Source organism: Capricornis sumatraensis, chromosome 7 (genome assembly GCF_032405125.1).
Source record: "Capricornis sumatraensis isolate serow.1 chromosome 7, serow.2, whole genome shotgun sequence".
Taxonomy (NCBI): Eukaryota; Metazoa; Chordata; class Mammalia; order Artiodactyla; family Bovidae; genus Capricornis; species Capricornis sumatraensis.
In genome coordinates, this window is record NC_091075.1 from 83,639,902 (window position 1) to 83,661,034 (window position 21,133).

The window sequence follows — 21,133 nt, forward strand, 5'->3', positions numbered from 1 at the left end:
AATGGCTCATTGAATTGCTTCCTTTTGTGAAACGGAAGATGTAAAATCAAAGCATACTCATACTGCAAACATCTTCATTTATACTTTCAGAGTCCAATCTTATACAACTGGATGCGTGTAAGCCTCTCAAAAGTAACTTGTCCACAATGGAACTACTGATTTACCAACCACAGTCTTGCTCCTCCTGTGGCTTTCCCCATAAATGGCAATTCTTTTCTTTAAGGGACTCAGGACAACAGTAATTTAAAATTATCATCGATTCTTCTCTTTATCTCACATTCCACATCTAATTCATAAGAAGCTTTCCTGTGGTTGCCTTCAAAACATCTATAGAATTCAACTACTACTCACCATCTTGTTAGATTACTACCCTGATCTAACCCTAAGAGATGTGAATGACAGTCGTCTCCTCACTCTCTTTCCATTTCAACACTGACTTCTACCATCTTTATTCAACACAGCATCCTGCTTAATCCTATTAAAGTAGAAATAAGATTCCATCACATCATGGCTCCAAAGCTCAGATTAAGACACAGTCTTTGCAGGGACCAAAGTGTTCACACACCATCTAAGCTCTTATTACATTTTCAAATTAAGCTCTTACCAGACTCTTCTCATTCATTCCGTTGTAGCAACATTGGCCCTGTGGTCTCTTGAGCATTCTATGCAAGTTCCATTCAAGCCTTGCAGGTCCTTCTTTCTATACTACACTATCCTCGGATATCTGTAAGGCCCACACCTTCAATTTATTCAAGCATTATTAGTCAGATCTTTCTCTAAAATAGAAACCAACTCTCAATAGAAACAATCCATAATCTCCTAATTTAGCACTGCTTTTACATTTAATGTATTGTAAATGTATTTGTTCAATTAGTTTCTGTCTCCCCAACTCAAAGGTATGCTCCAGAAAGGCAGGAAAACAGTTTGTTTAATCTCCACTGTATCCTACTGATTAATAAGGACAGACATTTAGTAGGTGGTCAATTAATACCTTTTGAATAAAAAAGTGTTTCTTGTCACGTGTATAGTGAATAATGATATATGAAGTTAGTAATGTACACTGCTTAAGAGTTTGGAGTTTGGAGTCATGTAGAATAATTTTTAAATCTGGTATTGTCCTATGTTATATTTATGATATCAGATAAGGTATTTCACCTCTTTAAGGTTAAATTTTCCTATCTGTAAGTTGAGAACAAATAGTATCTTCAGGATAGCATTATTGTGCACATTAAAGGAGATAATATGTAAAAAAGTATTAACATACCACATTCTTAAAGTAATGTTAATGATCAGTAGTGGTTATATCCTTGGATTGGGAAGATCCCCTGGAGAATGAAATGGAAACCCACTCCAGTATTCTTCCCTGGGAAATTTCATGGACCGAGGAGCCTGGGGGGCTACAGTCCATGAGGTCTCTAAAGAGTCAGACATGACTTAGTAGCTAAACAGCAACAACATCCTATACTTTGAACTTATGTGTGTCTTTAGCTCTGAAATATTTGTGTGTGTAGTGGTTATAACTGCCATATGCAAGGTCTTGTGAAAAGATCCTCATGCACTTCCTTTGTATGCCTTTTAACTTTTTCCCTAAAACACTCATGGTTTGATAAACAAAGTTATTTAAATTAAAATATAAACTTTATATCACTTTAACTCATATAAACTTTTTAGATAACTGCAATTTAGTCATTGAGTCATTTAATATTATTATTCATTTTTTAACTTATTTTATTGATTTATTTTTGGTTGTGCTGTGATTTGTTGCTGCGCAGGTTTTTCTCTAGTTGAGTTCTCAGTGAGTGGGGATTACTCTCTAATTGCGATGTATGAGCTTCTCATTTCAATGGCTTCTCTTGTTGTGGAGGACATGCTCTAGGGTGTACAGTTTCAGCCTAGCTCTCAGGCTCTAGAGCACAGATTAGTAGTTGTGCCACATGGAATTAGTTGTCCCGTGGCATGTGGGATCATCTCATATCAAGGACTGAACTCATGTCTCTTGCATTGGCAGACAGATTCTTTACCACTGAGCCATCAGGGAAGCTTAATCAATCCTGTCTTTTTCAAAAAAAGGGTTAATATTACCTAATGTGTACGGTCGTATAACAGACACTAGAAGCACTGTAAACACATATCAATTTCAAAAAGTTCATCATGTAATATAATAATATATGTACAGAGAGATAACTATGATATAATAGGCAGCAGTAAATGCAACTAGGATCTGTAAGACTGTCTCTGGCTGAGAATTCATTCATTCAGCAAACACATGGAATCCTATATGCGCTGAGTACCGATCTAGAAACAGGTACATGTGTGCTCAGTTGCTCAGCTGTCTGACTCTTTGCAACCCTATAGACTGTAGCCTGCCATGCTCCTCTGTCCATAGGATTTTTCAGGCAAGAATACTGGAGTGGGTTGCCATTTACTCCTCCAGGATATCTTTCCAACCCAGGGATTGAACCTGCATCTCTTTTATTGCAGGCAGATTCTTTATTTACTGAGCCATTGGGGAAGTCCTGATCTAGCAACCTGGAGGTGAGCAAAATAAAACAAATGTAGAGCTCAGATGCTTTCCTTTACTCAGCTATTCAACATTATTGAGTAGCTTACTCTATGCAAGGCAGACAGTGAGGACAGAAGGAAAAATTAAGATAAAGCATGCTGGTCTCATGGAGAATGTCATATTTGAATAATCTTAAAGGTCAAGTAGAGCTGAGGAAAATGGAGAACATACTATGGCTGAATGAAGTATCTCCAAGGGGAAAAACAAGAACTAGGTAGAGATTTCTAGAAAAGAAATAGAATATAATGGAGATATGATCAAATTATATCAAGAATCAAAATATATGTATTCTGCTTGATTTGTTTGCTTCTGGTGATAAAGCAGGAGAGAAAAGTGATTTTGTAAAATGTATGGAATGGACTAATGTCCATTGGAAAATACCAAAATGGCAAGACTAGTTTGAAGACTGTTGGAATAGCCCTGGGCAATATATAATAAGGACCTATAAAATAAAAATGAATATAGAATATCCTATATTTGAAAGATAATTGCAAATTTATATAAGTCAGAATTGTCCTACAATTTAAACAATTAATTGTCATTGAATGTGCTATCTCCTCAGACACAGAAAGAAAAATAAGGAAACATTTCTTTCATTGTTCTCTAGCATTTTGTTTAAATTTATTAATTTTACAGGAGAACTAAAATATAACTGGCTTCCCTGGTGGCTCAGACAGTACAGAATCTGCCTACAATGTGGGTGACTGGGGTTGACCCCTGGGTCGGGAAGATCCTCTAATGGCAGGCAACCTACTCCAGTATTCTTGCCTGGAGAATTTTATGGACAGCCAGGTGACAGTTCATGGGATCACAAAGAGTCAGACATGACTGAGCGACTAACTCACATACACACATACACATACAACTAAGACTTAATTGAAATATTTATTCAATTTTGATAATACTTCCAGGGGTGAGAAAAATAAATCTTAGAGAACCAAGAATGCTACAGTGGATAAATTATAATTTCCCTCTTAAATTTTGTTTCCTGAATTTATTTAAATAGTAAAAGCTGGCTCCATGTATGTTATATTAAAGCATCTTGCATTGTGAATGAGTCAATTAAGCCAAGAACTATGGGTTTTTACATCATTTGTCATAAAGCCTCTGTAGAATATATATCTGTTTATGATGTAGCGTGTTTAACAACAAATCACAGAAGGAATCTGAATGAGAGCCCATGTTTCTAGCAGGTGGGGTAGTAATACAGGAAAGAAGGTTCAGGATGGCACCACCCTGAGCAGTGGTACCTCAGGCTCCCCACCTTTGCTTCAATCAGAAAAATCACAAGATTTAGTTGCACTTATGTCTCATTATCTGTGTGCTGCAGGTTGAGAATAATTGCTGAATAAATTAGCATCAGATCAGAGAGCATGAAATTAAGGACACAAAGTGAGTTGCAACATGGTAAATTAAAAACAAGTTGAAGACATTCTAGGAGGAACATCAAGAGCTACATTTATTAGGGGGAAACAGTTTCAACTCATATAGAACAAATAAGACAAAGAAATATTTTAAATGTTTACATTTTGCTTTACACATATGTGTAGCTTCATGGCAGCAACATCAAAGAGAATATTCGATTAGAAGACTGGAAATGTTAAGCCTGTATTTTCAACCACAGTCCTGGTTTTTTAAACTAGATTTTACAGAATTTAAAGATGATCATTTGTTGATGATGACATTTGCTTCCAAAAACAAAGGTCTCAAATGCATATAAAATAGTATATGACAAATTCACTTGTCTTACTTTGAGAAGTTTAGTTGTCTTTTATTGTCTCAGCCAGGAGAATTCACATAAAACAAGTTCTGTAATAAATTAAGGGTCTTTAAAAGTAGGTAAATATTAGCTTTAATAATTTTTGGATCTGGTCTAGTATTATCTGAGGGTTTCCCTGATGGCTCAGAGGGTAAAGAATCTGCCTGCAGTGCAGGAAACCTGGGTTCAATCCCTGAGTTGGGAAGATCCCCTGGGAAGGGAATAGCAACCCACTCCAATATTCTTGCCTGGAGAATTCCATGGACAGTGGAGTCTGTCTCTCAAAGAGTTGGACACAATTGAGTGACTAACACTATTATTATCTGATGCATTTACTTAAATAGATTAAAATAAATGCTTATTCACTAATACAATTATCTTCAGTTTTATTCACACACACAAACATATCTTAATTTCATCTGCATAAAATTTTTATAAGGTAGGTATGATTTTTTCTTTTGTGTGACATTGAGGCTCAAAGTTTTAACTAAAGTGGCATGGATTAGTTCAAGTTTAAGTGTAATGGGTTTACATAAATAATTAGGATGTTTCTGCTTCTTCAAGGAGCAAATATTTTTAGCCAGGGAGCTAAAAATATATATGCAAGAGAAAAAAATAAATGAAAGTTCTGAATAAGAGGTTTGGACAAAGTAAGGAATACTGCAGAAATTTACAAAAATCCTTACATTAGCACAATGTTCAAAAGAAGGATGGAGAAGGAAATGGCAACCCACTCCAGTATTCTTGCCTGGAGAATCCCAGGGACAGAGGAGCCTAATGGGCTGCCGTCTATGGGGTCGCACAGAGTCAGACACAACTGAAGTGACTTAGCAGCAAAAGAAGGAGAGATTATTTCAGGGTTAAGTGATGAGGAATTATTTTGTGGAGGTGGTGATGGAATTTGAATAAGGTTTTGAAGGAACTGCAAAGGTAGTTAGGTTTCAGAGAAAGAGGCAATGTAGGCAGGGTTAACATATCAATTAAAATGGATTAGTAGTGTCATGGATATGGAGAATTTCAGAGCACAAGAAGAGAGATAAATGGAAAAGTAATAACCATGTATTTATTAATTACCTGCTCTGTGTCATGCCCATTTAAACGTTACTTGTATTAATTCAAGTCACCTTCACAACATCACTATGAGGCATTCTTATCCCATGTCATTAGTGAGGAAACTCAGGTTCTGAATGTATTACTAACTTGTGCAAAGCCACATAGTAGTTCATGGCAGAAGCAAAATTAAAATTAGTGGATAGATCCATAGTCCATGTTCTTGATCATTATGCAGTACTGCCTTCTGTGATCATAATAGTGATCTGACATTCTTCTACACATTACAGCTTAACTCATTACAGGGTAGATTGGCTGCCTACATATAGCCATTAGTTTTACATATACCTTTGAGGAAGTCATGGTCAGTGTTTATTTGAGGAAGTGAAATTTAACAGTTATATTAAGGATCAAAAGAAGACATAAAATAAATCAAAGATTTTGTATACTATTATACTGTGACTGTCATTAAGAAGTATGTTTTACAATAGATAATACCTTTTTTGCATAGCAAATAATTACTCAATCACTGTTAACTCCTGTTTCCACAGCATCTATCCCGGTATATGCTATCACTAATGTCCTTCCAAAGTCCTTCCTCTCAGACAGAATATAGCCCCGTTCAAGTTCTGATTTCATTTTACTGGCCCTTTGACACTCTCCCTCACATCACATTCTAACTTAACATATCCCGCCCCATTCATCATAGGACATGATTTTTGTAAAATCTTTTCATTCCTTCAAAAAAAATTATTTTATTTGTCTCTCATTTGCCTCTTGCCCCTGCCCCTTACCTTTTTTTAGGCATCAAGTGGAGGAAAGAAACACATCTAAGTTTGAAGAAACCCACATGTCTGCAGGTAATTTTATTTCTGTGTTACGTTCCTCTATAGGCATTATTACTGGAGATGTGTATCTCTCTGATTCATAGAGAAAAACAATCTTCCAGCAAAACAGGCTGATTCAAAAGCTCTGTCAAGCATCAACATGATACTCTTAGCTAAGATCTTTTTCTTCTGTGTTTTCATCTGTGACCTACTGTGAATGAATCATGATTTGAGAATTAACCGGTAATAAATCAGATACTTTTTTTCTGTTTCTTTTGTTCCTCTTTATTGTGAAAAAGCCGTCTTTATTGCTGCTGTTGTTTTTGTTTTGTTTTCCATATTTAATAGCAAAATGGTAGAAATGGACATCCAATCAATTACATTACTTTGTAGGATAAGAACACTTATTGAACATACATTGCTGCTATGCATATTTGGCATGTATCATTTAAAACAGGATTAATAGCAAATAGAAGTTGAACCAATGTTTAAGAAAAGTTTAAAGAGTGCTCCTTGCCAAATGTTTCAGATGATTTTACAAGTGGTATGAAGGGTATGAGGAATAAGGAAAGGAAAGAAAATACATAAGAATGGCAAAGAGAAAATGGATTAAAAGAAAATAAAGGTGTCAGTCATGTGTCACATAAATACTTTACTAGATGACTGAAAAATTATTTGAAATCCTTATATTGGAACACTCAACACACAACTATATTTACAAGAAATTAACAAGAATTTGACAGATGTGAAATTTTAGCTATTTTTGAGTAAAAACAGAATTTGCTTTAACAAAATAATTAGTCTTAAGGAATGTTCCCAGTCTTCTGAGGCTATTGCTTTCTTTAGAACTATTAAAATATCTCAACCAAAAAAGGAATAAAAGAAATACAGCTGGCTATAAAGAGCCACTTAAAAGGTGGCAGGCACCTATGGTTACAGTAATCCTATTAAATGTTAAACTTCAATGCCTCAATCGAAACTTTGAAGTTAATATTTCATTAGGATAAAAAGTGAAAGAGCCAAGAGGAAAAAAAAATGATACTTTTACTGTTTCTTTTATCTGGATACATTTTCTTTGGTGCTGAATTCATAGTAATTGAGTTAATACATATGTTTAAAATAATAAACAGAAATTCAAGTTCATTGAAGATCAGCTGTGACAAGAACCCACTGAAATATAGGACACATATTATGAGTATCAGAGAAACTCTTAATAGAATTATCATGCCCAGAGTTCTGTGTATCCTGAAATTAACAATAACCTAGTAGAAGAAATTCAGATATTTATGGTCACACACACATGAATAGTTTGCCACTGTACTTACTTTTGGTCACGACACCCTCTAAGTGGATGATGTTAGGATGGTCAAACTGTCCCATGATACTTGCTTCCCCTAGGAAATCTCTGCGCTGTTTCTCAGTATAGCCTACTTTAAGGGTTTTAATCGCCACAGGTAATTCTCTCTTTCCTGGAAGTTTCAAACGTCCACTACAAACTTCACCAAATTCACCTTGTGATAAAGATGTAGAAAACACATAAACTCATTAAACATCTTTACTCTAAAATAGTAATCTGAAGTTCTCTTAGAATAGTAAGGTTTAGACAAAACAAAACTAAATGGGAGTCCAAATTTCCTTGTCATTGCTGAAAGACATTAATGGTCCATAGGGAAAAAACACCTATGGGTGACCATGAAACACTTGGGGGTTATTAGTTTCATCTGTCTTACATATAGAAACCTTAATGGAAACATTAGAAAGAAACCAAAAGCAACTGACTGAAAACCACTTCCTTCTTCCTTTGCTTTCTACTCTAGCAGTGACACTAATGAGAAAATAAGAAAAGATCATAGCAGGACAAAAAGGAAACAATCTTAATGAAGAGATGACCCATACACAAAATAATTGGATACTTGAATTTTGTAAATCTTTCTGGGCATTACAAATTACATATGTATGAAATATAATAAATAGTAGATAGTAAAACACCATGTTTGAATATTTATTTTTGCTGGTTTATTTTTTTCATAAGCTAGACATTTGCAGGTTTAAGTATGAGCTATGTAGAGTAGTAGTTTAACTAGCTATGTAGTAGTAAAATATGATCAATTATATACCACTTTGAAAGCAAGACAATTACAGAAGATTAAAAACATCTTGAGTTAGATCAGAATATTGATATATTACATTCTATAATATAAACACGTTAAAAGTCCGAATTAAACACACTGTCTTACCTGCTCCAATAACTCTTTCAATGGTGATGCATGAAGCTTCTATCTCCTTGGCAAATTCATGGACAGCTTGATTGGGGTCCTCATAGGTATGTGGATCAATATAAGTTCTTACTCCTGGCAGTTTAACTGCAAAAATAAACGGGCATTAAAATAGAAGTACTGGTGATGGATGAGTGAAATTATAAATGTTATTAACGTGCAACTATGGCTTACATCTGTAATTTCTAGAAGTGGCAGAGCTGCAAGGACAGACTCTTCTCCTGAGTTATAGGAGTCATTTGTACAACTATCTCACTTTTATAACTGTAGAAATCTGGATTGCTGGCATGCACATGAAGTGCATATGTGAGGACATATTTGAATAAATACATCTTTTAGCAGTAATGTTCAGGGAGTCAGTCTCTGAGGCAAACTAAGACACTTTTGCTTACCAAATTGAACAATGAAATGCTATTGGCTTAGTCGTCGGTTTGTTCTATTATGCTTTACTTAAAACCTCATCACAGATGATTTAGTTCTTATAAAAATAATTTAAAACAAATTTTCTGGTGCTTTGGTCCTATGACTGTTATAGAAGTCAAAAGAAAAAAAGAAATTCACTCTATTTTTTACTGCAGGGCATTATACAAGTCTCTCATATTCTATGAGCCTCAGTTTCATTACATTTTAAAGACTACCAATATTATCTTCAATGATATTTTTTGAGAATAAATAACATTAAACAAGATAGGACTAAAAATGGACTCAAAAATTCTTTTATGATTTTGATATGGCAGAATGACAAAAACAAACAAACAAACAAAAAACCCCACTCTTTTTGTCATTTACTTGGCAAATCAACTCACACTGTACTCTTTATCTAAAAATGAACATATTATAATAATAAAATTAGAACCCATTTAGGCTAATTTTTAAAGCTCATGAATAAAACTTGATTTTCTGTATTTCTTAAAATTATAGTCTTTTTCAAGTCATTTGAACCAAGGTTGCTGTTACAGGATCTGCTCAGGGAAATTCCTGCCAAAATGGTAGAAAAAAAAAGGAAAAATTTATTCATTTATTCTGGTGGTTTTATCTAATGATATATTTCTATTGACTATTGCTAGGAATTAGAATTGGCTGGAAATACAGTTTGATATATAACAACTTTTTATAAAGCAAGAAGTTTTTGTTTTCATTATTATAAGAGAGTTTGCTTTAAAGAACTGGAAAAACCATTACGTTATTGCCCACGGTCAGCCAGCAACACTACAAGCCCAGGAATGTACCAAAACACACTTTTTAACACAATATTTTTGGTCAGTTTTTACAAATCTTTGCCTGAAAAGAAGCCAAAGTAACAATAAAGTCTCCCCTACTTTGCTTTATTTTGATTTTTTTTTTAACAGTTTGCTTACTGTGCCCATTATGAAAATGCATCTTTTCCTCTTCCGGGTCTTGTTTGGCTTTGCTGTAACCACACCGCCTGGAATAGAGTGAGCCAACATTAGCCACATCTCCCAAGCGGTGAATCACGTCAAGCCCAGAAGCACACAACACAATTGAAATGACTGCAATCTTAAGTGATTTTCACACCAGCAGGATGAAACACCAATACTCTTGGATGAATCGTATTTCCGCAGCCAATATCCCTTATTTCTGCCCAGATTCCACTGAGAAGTCTGAAGCTCTCCAAATCTATTTTTAAACATCACTTCACCATACACCACACACCAGACACTTCTCTGTTGCCTTCCTCTTTTACTTTTTTAACCACCTCTGAGGCCCCTGCCTGCCTTTTTCAGATGAGCTGTCCCAATATGCCTCTGATTCAATAGTCTCCTCCTTTCAGCACCTTACATTATCATTTTTTAATTTTTTTTCCTCTTGTTTTGGAGTTTTTAGTTTTTCTGCTGACTCTTTTCCCCTTGCACCCACTCAGAGATCACTGTCAAGTTCCCAAGGTTTGCAAACCGTCTCAGCTCTACTCCCCAATTCTTGGTCTCTCCTGTTTTTCTCTTCTTACTAATTTGTAAGTCATTTTAGACCTGCTCTTATCACTTACAAAAAGCTTCCCCTCTAATGTTCACTGATGACATATTCATCTCTAAATCCAAAGACTTTTTCTTAATTTTTAATCCATGATTAATTGAAATCCCTAACTATTCCTTTTCTGATATTTCTTACTGCTCTTTTCATTTATATGGACAATTCCCAATGTCCTCTGCCCAGGCTTCTCTGGTTCTCTACTGTAGATCTATCCATTTCCATCAATTTAAATTAATCTCTATCCCTCTGATTTTATCCTTTTGAGAGTTATATTTTTATTCCTTGTAGATTTACTTTATAGGAATATTCCCCAGGCATTCCACTCAAAAGATTTGGGAAAAAAACAATAATAACAGTATCTTTCTCTTGACTTTCAATCTTGATCTGCTGCCTTCTTTTCCTCTCAATAACACTTCCATGGCTTAGTACCTTAAGATCAAAGCCCTATGCTTGTGTACCTCACAATAAATGTGTTGTCAAATTCCAAGCATTATATAACATAAAATCTTATGGTCCATCTCGTCCATCTCATTAGTTCTACCCCTTCTTCAATTAAAGCCTTGTTATTTTTTCATTTGGATTACTATCAGTGCCTCTGAACTGATGCCCTTGCATTCTATAACTGCTTTCCTGAACTATACTAGACATGGCTATAGTCACATTACCATAAATAAAGTACCTTGCTATTATGTTACCTCTCTCCTGAAAACATTTCAATAAAAATGTAAAGATTCCTAAGTGTAGCCCCAATGCACACTTCCTGCCTCATCTCCAGGATACTTCTCCATGCTTCCATATGTTCCTATATACTGGTTCCTACACTTAGCATGCTCTTCTTAACAATCTCCAATTAATCCAAGTCCAGTTCAATTGTTGCCTTATGTTTTTTTTCCCCCCATTACCACTGCTTATTTCAATCTTCCTCACTATGAACCCAGTAGTTTTCAGTATTCCTCTCATGGTGAGATTCCCAGTCGACAATACAACATAGTCATTTGAGAATATTTTTTGGTTCTCATGTTTTATTGCTAGTTTCTTAAATACCAGCAACTACTGTTCATTTATAAATTTCTCAAGTCACTTGGCACCTAGATCGGACCTGGCACCAAAAATATGTGTCATGCTGATGAAATGAATAAATGAATGAGTGGATGATATTCTGATTGAGTCTACATAATGACAAGTGTTTGAGAGAGAATAGGCTGATGAATACTGAAGTACATGAACAACAATATAACATTAAAACAATTGACCAAAATAAAAATATTTAAACTACTTTTAGTGAAATTCCTAAGGAGGTGAATTTAGTATTTACAAATTCTTAGAAAAAAACTGTTTATCAAGAACAAAATTTCATTTATTTCTGCATAAAGAAAATACAGCTGAAATGTCAGGTTGACAAAATATTTTCATTAAAAAGTTGACTGAAAACTACTACTGAATGTAAGGAAAGTGGCCAACTGACATGCACTGAGGGACTGTTCCTGGTTTCATATTCTAAAATGTTTCTTAAATATGTGTATATTTTGATGTAAAAATAAAACCTATTGTATTCTCTATCTTTCCTAGTGTATGATTACACATATTATACAATATAGATTACAAAACCTGTTTTTGTGCCATTTTTGATGAAAAATATAGTTATCTTAATTTTATCATGTTAAAGAACTAGCAGTTTATTAGTAAATTACAGTTAGCAAAATTCGAATAAACTTGAAATAATGTGCTTAATACATATAGTGTTCTTAGGTGAGGAGCATCACACAATGGCAATCTGTGGCCTTTCAAATAGTATTCAAAACACGTAGATGCAAGACATCTTAAATCACTTCACAACAGTGAAATGGAGAGAAAAAATAAATACATGATATCATCCTGAAGTAACAGTTGATCTATTCAAGCTGATATTTAAGTTATTTTAATATTGTTCATAATTTTAAGTATTACATTCTTCTTTCAATTGATGTATGTGCCTTTACACAGAAGGTAGTGATACTGTTTTTTATTTTTAACAATATTCTACATACAATTGTGAGAAATCATCCTGAGATTTACGTTATGTAAATAACACTGACAGAAAACTTCATTAGAGGAATTCTAAAGAGACTTAAAAAGTATACAAGTTCTTGCAGTTTACATTAGAAAACAAACATCCATCCCACCTTCAGCTCTCCTACGTTCAGAAAAAAATTAAACTTTGAAACTTGTATCCCCTAATAGTCTTTATCATTAAGTAAGTCTCATGAATATTTAAATGCCATGCAAATTCCTTATATGAAAATGGAAATAAAACTTTGGATCTAATCTTAAAAATGATTTGGGAATATCTTGTTGAGGAGCAGTTAACATTTTAATACCTAGGGTGAGAGTCAGGAGGGCAATAGGAAGGAGTTATTTTTGACTATGGGCTTCTCTGGAATTCTATAACATATATGGCTGCATGTCACATTAACACATAAAATTAAGTTCTGGAAACCCCCAAAGCACCATTAAAACAAACCTCAACAAGATACAGCAAGTAAAAGTGCAGCTGGCAGAGACTGCACTCAAGCAGTGGTTCAGCCTCATTGACAAAGCACTGCAGGAAGCCTGTTCATTCAGTATCATTTTCTGTACCTTGTCCAGATACATCATTGTAACCCATAAGACACAGTCAGTAAGTATGCCTGTCCATATATAAATTACAACTGCCATCTTCTGGAACCTTTTTTCTTTCTGAACAGAAAAGAAACAGTTTCTTCATTTTGCTTCAATCACAATTTTAACGGATTTTGATATCACTGTGCTGAAAATATCTTAATATAATTAGAGGAATCATCCTCTACCCATTTATACATATCTTCTTCTAGAAAATGATATTATTTTAGTACTAGAGGGGGCCTGAGAAATCGCATTAAATGTAGGCATAGTTTATACTCATTAATGAAATTTATTAAAAGGCTTTGAGTCACGCTTTCTATATAATATATAAGTGATTTCATGGTTAATTTGGAGATCAATCTAATTTCCCATATCTATCCTAAAGATTTAATAATACAACTTGATGATATATTAATGTTGTTTTTAAAAACAGACCAAGCCATTAATTCTAAATTTGGATATTTGAAACTTCCATAGACATGGAAGAGTAAATAATAATCTTTATGAATGGATGGAGGTACTAATGACTAATTTATTTCTCAGATGTAAATTGAGGATTAGATAATAAATTAAAGGTAGGAATGTAAAGCCTTCAAAGAGTACCAAGTGAAGAACAGAATCAGAACTTTCTAAATGACACTATGATGAACAATGAGGAGAGATGAGTGAACGAAAGAGCAAAAGGAGATTGTAGATCCTTACTCCACAATAACCTCTACAAAATCAGATTTTTCTTTATTTTAGCCTACTGAAATGAACACTGAATAAACACTCTTTTTCCCTCCTCAATTCTAAATATGGTGGGGAGGAAGCCATGGTGAAAGAAGTAATGGTTCTGCATTTTGATGTTTTTGAAAGAGTGAGCATATGCAGTACCTGGCTCAGAAATGGACATGCCTACAGCTGCTCTATTGTCCAGATGGATTAAGAAATGCTTTACCAGTAAAAATATTCAAAAGGAAATGTTTTAGCAAACATGAGAGTCAATATGTCTTGCTTATAGAAAAGTTCCTTGTATTGTATCCTCTCTTCAAAACACATTTCTTCATATATGTACACACTCTTGCTCTGACATAATAATGACCTCAGCCACTGCATAATGTTGTGTTTAAAATTTTATTGCTGGCATCTTAAAAAAAAAAAGTTACAATTTTGTGGGAAAATAGTTTGACCTTTTCACTTCAAGTTTCTCTCTAACTGAAAAAAGGTAGTTTTAATAAGAGCTCAGGTAACTCATCCCCCATAAAAGAAGAATGTGAATATTAACTTATTATTAATAATAGTTAATAAATACTTAAAATAGATTGCTTTATTTTTGAGGACCACAGATGTATAAGAATGTGAGTGCAAATGCAGTAAAATGGGATACTGGATATATATAGGCGGTCCTGCTAGCATTTGTATACGAGGTACGGGATTTTGATTTCCTTACAGATAATATGTTACACAAAACTGTAACTCATGTATTATCATTTACTGAAAATTAGCAGATATACTTTTAAAAGAAAATATACTCATTTTGGGAAACATGCTTTTCCTACACAGGAAATGAGAGTGATGATTATACTACAGAAATATAGCAAACATAGCTGTGTTCCCATCTCACATTCTACCAAGCGTACTAACCTCCTTACGACTAACGGCAATGTGAGAAGTGGACTTATGTCTTTTTTTGTGCCTTGTATATAATTTTTAACTTCTATATCCTAAAAGACAAAGAAAAAACTTATAAACAACACTTTCAAAATAATGCAGTGCATATGAATTTGTAATTTGTTTCATTAATAAACTCTTCAAGTCCTTCCAGAATTAGCAATAGTGGGAAGACATGAATAATTTGAAATATTTTAAAGAATTCAAAGATGAATCATTGCCTCTTCATTATTGAGTTAAATTTTAATTACCTTAGAATTCTGACATGAAATATACTTTCTAAAGTATGACAAGTAAGGATTGTGTCTCCCTGTTTTCAACAAATTGTGTTCTAATGCGAGAGTAGGAAATATCCTACTAATTTTTAAAATAATTCATGGATAAATGAACTAGCTCATATGACCAATGATTTTCTCAATTAGAGTAGTCTCATTTAATATCTCCTATGGTCTGAGGTGCCACAGGTATTATAAAAATGGGTTTGGGAGCAGTTTATAGTTACATTTTATATAGCAAGCCTTCAACTGGAAATTAATATATTATCTATTGTGTGGAAAAACCTCACACTTGCCTCCCATGAGCACATTAAATGAGGGTCTAGAATTATAAGGGATGATTTTTATTCTCTATGTATTTTTCCTAACTCTAAGATAGAATAGTATTTCCACATATCTCCCGAGCAGAAATCTGCTGTAAATGAATGAAATAATCAGTGAAATGTATGTAAAAAGAAAACCTTGTTCACTTCAAATGTCAAGAAACTTTCAGTTAATTGAACTAAAGAAAAATAGTTCCTTGAAACATTTAAGAAAATAATGTTTCAATGTAATTCACAACCATTTTTGTCAGAAAAATATGTTTTATTTCAGTTTTATTTTCTGAATTATGAAAGAAGAGTTTATCCCTTGTACTTCTGATTTTAAATATTATTAAAAATAAGCAATAATAATTTCTAAAAGAATGAGGATGACTTCCTAAAAATCAGAGTAAGTAAATCAACAAAATAAGAATTTAACATCTCTATTTTCAGAATAGTGAACTCCATTTTCCTTGTCATGCACACCCCTCAGAAGCAGTAAGTGCACAAAAGCATTGGAAAGCTTGAAACCTAGTAAATGAAGAGAATAATCGAATGTGTTTGAATTCAAGAAATGTAAGAAAAAGCCACCTGGGGACTATGGGATATTTCAGAACTTATAATAAGCATGATGTTTTATATACACACACATATATATATATATGTTTTTGTATTCATAGACAAAAGTGAATATCAAGGAGCGAATAATACCTTTATTTTAGAAATTTCACATATTAATATATCATTTACATTGAAGATTATCAATTCAATATTGGATGCCTATAAAAATAGATTGGATGTAGGGTGGGAGGACTAGAATCCTAAGCCAGCTGTGATTAAAAAAAAAAAAAACAAACTTCTGTTAAAAATGTAAGCAGTCTTGGGAATAGAGTGCTTAAAATTTAGGCATCTGAGTTTCATTAGAACATATTACAGAAATATCATCCACAACTGGGTAGATTTTAATCAAAGCAAGAAGAATATTGTAAAAATTAACATTATGCCTATGTTTACCAATTTCACAACAAAGTAAGCAACTAGAGTGACAAAAAATAATTTGAGATCAAGACAGCAAAATGTAATTAGCATTTGCAAAATAATGGAGCATGTTTTTGTCGTGGGAACTGCAATAGTAAAACTCAGAACTCCATAGCCCTGGAGAAAATTTAATAAATCTGAATTGCAAAACCAAGGATCTAGATGAATGATGTTGAAATTATGTCTTTCAGACCCTAAGATTTCCATAAGGTATATTAAAATAATTTGAAAAGCCAGGATATTTACAATTGGCAATTTTCATGTATAAGCATTGCATTATATTAAGGTCAAAATCAAGCACACATACTCATGCCTAGTCTTTCAGAAATGAAAAAAAAAAAAAAACAACAAGATTTCAAAATCTCAAAATGTCCAACTTCTGTCCTGTAATTGTAAATATGTCTGTTCACAAATGATGACAGAATGATCCTTGGAAATTATTTTTGTGGTAATTGACAAATCCTAATATGATTATACAAACAAAATTAAGACAAGATTTTGGGTCAAGGTTTCATAGTATTTTACTGATTCTAGTAGGAAAATTCTTCTCAGTCCTAATTTCCACTATCTAAAGTTGTTTTTTTCCCAAGGCTTTAATCTAAAGAAACATTATCTTTAACGGAAACCTTATACTGACCAGAAATTATGAAATGAAAGTTGAGAAATCAGAGAATAAAAACATATTTAGCTTCCATTCCCCCCAAACAATAATTTTGAACAAATTTCTGGTTGTCTAATTTATGTAATTTTCAATTAAAGTTTGTTTCTTTTGCTTTGTTTTGTTTTACTAAGAATGCATTAAAAAATTATGGCTCTTCCATAAATATCTGCATGCAAACTGTTATCATTTTTGGGTACCTAAGCCTATTCGTGGCTAAATAACTTCTGTTTTTGGTGCTACAGACACACTTAAATGCACATGCATACACAAATATAAATGCACACACACAAACATACCGATTGAGTTAAAATTAGTGACATTTTTAGAGAAAAATGTTAGGAAAAAAAGGGAAGATTTAGGAAATAAAACGTATTTTTTTAGGTTTCCTGGTGAAGGAAGTGTTCCAGCTTTCCACTTTTCCTCTATTATTTGTTCATTTTACAAACTCCCTGAAGTCAACTATACAGTAGAAAAAGACACTATTTTTAAAAACATCAAGCAATTTAAATCCAGCTAAAGTTAGTTTTCACCAATACTTTTCTGAGTCATGGCTTCATTAATGTTCATATACCCATTAAGATATCTTTGAGGTTTAGTTCAAGGTATGTCTGGATGTCATTTTTTTTTTTTCTCCAAGATGTAAGTTCTATTCTGCTTCAGTGATGAATTTATCTCTTATAATATCCATATTTGAGAGTCAAGTTAGAATAAGCAACTCAGTGACCATTTTTAAGTTTTTTATAGAGCAGTAAAAAAAAATAAAATCACAGTTTCAAGCCATTTATATTATACTTCAGCCACTGTCAACCAGATTTCAGGGTTTTTTTTTGTTTTTGGTCTGTCACTGAAATCACAGGAACAAATCTGTACTTTCATATTAACTTCAACTTTTTTTTCAAATAAAAACATTTCACAAGATTTAAAAAAAGATCAAAGAATCTTATCAGTCTGTGTTTACACTCTCTTGCTCTCAGAAGATCATTGGTACCTCTTCCACCACTTCTCACATCTACACACACTCAGTCACACCACAGTTTTTTGAATCAACAAAAATTAATTTACACCTAGAAATAAAAGTAACAATTTTAAAGGCCCAAGACAACACTCATCCTCTAAAATGTATTTCAGTTCTTTTCTTGGCAAATTTTGCCTACAAATAATAGCTCAATATAGTAGTGGAGCGATTCAGACTCCTTAATCTAGACAGAAATTATCTGGTAGTTTTTACAAGGTAGCTCACTATTGTGTAGGAGTCCCTCTAAATCCCCTGGAGCAGGAAATGGCAACCCACTCCAGTATTCTTGCCTGGAAAATCTCAGGGAAAGAGGAGCCTGGCAGGTTACAGTTGATGAGGTCTCAAAGAATCAGACACGACTGAATGACTGAGTACACAGCACTCTCTAAATCTGTAAAGAGAGTTCATTGTTCTTATGTTCTAGCCTACAAGTTTACTGCTATAACCCAGATATATTTAAGATTTGTATTTGTAAATAATTAAGACTATCCCATTCGGACACTGACCCCCAAAATATGGATAATTTTTACTTCACTGGTACCAAATTAGCAATATCACATAATATCTGAAATAATTCAAGTTTAAACTATTGTTAGCCGTTTAAAATTAAATGTGGTTCTGTTTTCCAATGCAACATATATCCACAATGATTATTAAAACAGAATATCCCACTTATGTTCATTTCATGGTTCTGGGAGACAGAAAAAGTGACTTCACCTTGACAGAAGTAGCATTCTATTTCCATGTATAATATGGTTTTAATCTTAATGGAACAACATAAACAGTGACATGTTAAATGTAAAACAGATGTTAAAATCTTACAACTCCCAGGTTTAAATCAGGACCACAGCAAAAGCCTTGGAAGAGAAGTATGAATGCTTGACATAGGGGTGATACACTTTACGGATATTTTACTTAAATGTATACGTAGTGAAATCACTCAAGATTCTTTCTGGAACAGTTTCATTCTACTCTTCTTTTAAACTGTAACTGGTGCACTAACTACGAAAATGTACACAAATGAGAAAAAAAAAAAGGATGCTGACGATAATACATATAGGAGGGACAGCACAGAGGAGTGAAAGCAGGAGGGGAACACTAACCATATTAGGCTTGGATGGGCAACAGCGCACAGGGAAGAAGCCCTTCCACAGCCACAATCGCAGCAACTGAAAAGCAAACAAGAGAGCCCAAGATAAGGAAGAGATCCCACTCCCTGGATACAGCATAAAGACACGACCAATTCAGACAGGTGTCTGTTTTGCTTTTTAAAAGCAAAAATTCCTACAGGCATACAATTAATTTTTCCACAATGCCCTTCAAATTAAGAAGCATTTTATGGATTTAAGAAATACCACGCTGTATTAAATTGTTCTTTTTATTATACTTAAAGAGCTTATTTGATAGGAAATATAATGAGTCAATGTATTTGATTATCCAATTAAAACAGACAAACAAATAAAGCTATAAGCCCATTTGAATATATCTTTCCTCAGAAATGCCTGCTAAATTTATATTCAAAAGACATTCTAAACAGCCTTGTAAATAAATTTTTTGAGTAGAACCTACAAATTTAAGATGCAGAATAATGCCTTGCTTATTTGACCCACTGATTTCTTATAGCAGCGGCATCATTTATCACAGACTATTGACAATGCTATGCTTACATGACTTCACCAATCATTTATGGAAAGTGACCATTTAATTTACATTTCAGATTTTAAAAATGCATCTCTATAATATATTCACAGAGCTATTGCTATATATAAAAAATCAACCTATATATATAATACATGCACTTTTCTGGATATTGCAAGATTCAATATTCTTTTAATTTTCCATATATTCATAGTAAAACAAAAATCCAGAAAATACCAAGTAAATTGTTTAATATAATGTATTTTATTGTTAGAAACCACGTAAATTACTGGCAGAATAGAACACAAAAGTTATATAGTGTTTCAATGCATTTACTTCCAGTTTTTATAAACTGTCCTTAGAGTGATTTCAGGACAACTGTGGGATGAGCTCAATAATGATACCACATAACAGCAGGCCAAGACTTTTATCTAAACTCTGTTTACTTTGAACTTTAATTATGAAATATATCTACTCATTTTATATCAAATAAGGAAAAGAAAATACAATATAAACATCCAATATATTTGGAAATGCTAACAAAATTAGACAAGTATTTCTAAATCAAATTCCAATGGACATTTCTCAAAGGAAAATTAAGCAAAGTTCCATATAGTTTCTTTGGAGCACTGATAGTACTTTAATTTTTCCCATTACTAAGTATCTGAGAATTTGGCTGTCACTAAAATGGCAGCGTGACATTTATTTCCAATTGATTCTTTGTATTTTTAAAAATATGCCAAATAATTATTTTCACTGTAGAGATATTAAAAGTCAAAGTTCAATATATCAAATTATTAAAATATTTATGAGCATATAAAGCATCTGTACAATACTTTGGCAAATCTTGATATACTTCCTTAAAATTACATTTATTTTATTAATGTCTTTGACATCTTAGATATGGCAACTCTCCTATTGCTTCTGTTTATATAAGTACTCATATTTAGGAGTGGCAAACTATATAGCCCATAGGCCAAATCTAGCATACCATTTATATCTGTAAATACAGTGTCATTGGAACATAGCCATACTCAGGAGTCCTGCTTGCTGTCACGGCAGACTTAGGTAGTTGTAACAGAGAATAAGTGGCCTGAAAAGCCTAAAACATTTATCTGGCACTTTAAAGAAAGTCTGCTTTCCTTTTCTTTTAAACTATTAGTTTTGTGAGATGAGGATGATTCCTTGATCTTTTTTTCTTTTCCCCCTCACAGTTTAATCATAATGAATGGCACATAAGTAGTTTCACTGTAATTGGTATTACCTAATGGCACAATTGGGCTTCCCTGGTGGGTCAGATGGTAAAGAATCTGCCTGCAATGCAAGAGACCTGGGTTCAATCCCTGGGTTGGGAAGATCCCCTGGAGAAGGGAATGGCTACCCACTCCAGTATTCTTGCCTGGAGAATCACATGGACAGAGGAGCCTGGCAGGTTACAGTCCATGGA

The 21,133-nt window shown here is 33.4% G+C and overlaps 1 protein-coding gene across 4 annotated transcripts in view; it reads right to left on the bottom strand.

Moving 5' to 3' along the window:
* The window catches only part of EPHA5 (EPH receptor A5), a 412,214-nt gene that overhangs the window by 40,378 nt on the left and 350,703 nt on the right, over window positions 1-21,133 (bottom strand). For 2 of the 4 annotated variants that reach the window (XM_068975448.1, XM_068975447.1), the window contains exons 9-12: window positions 19,152-19,217; window positions 9,834-9,901; window positions 8,437-8,562; window positions 7,525-7,710 (exon numbers count right to left, since the gene is read on the bottom strand). In XM_068975448.1, the coding sequence (XP_068831549.1) occupies window positions 7,525-7,710; window positions 8,437-8,562; window positions 9,834-9,901; window positions 19,152-19,217 (446 nt within the window). The remainder of the gene's footprint in view (window positions 1-7,524; window positions 7,711-8,436; window positions 8,563-9,833; window positions 9,902-19,151; window positions 19,218-21,133) is intronic. The other 2 variants (XM_068975450.1, XM_068975449.1) reach the window with 1 other exon arrangement.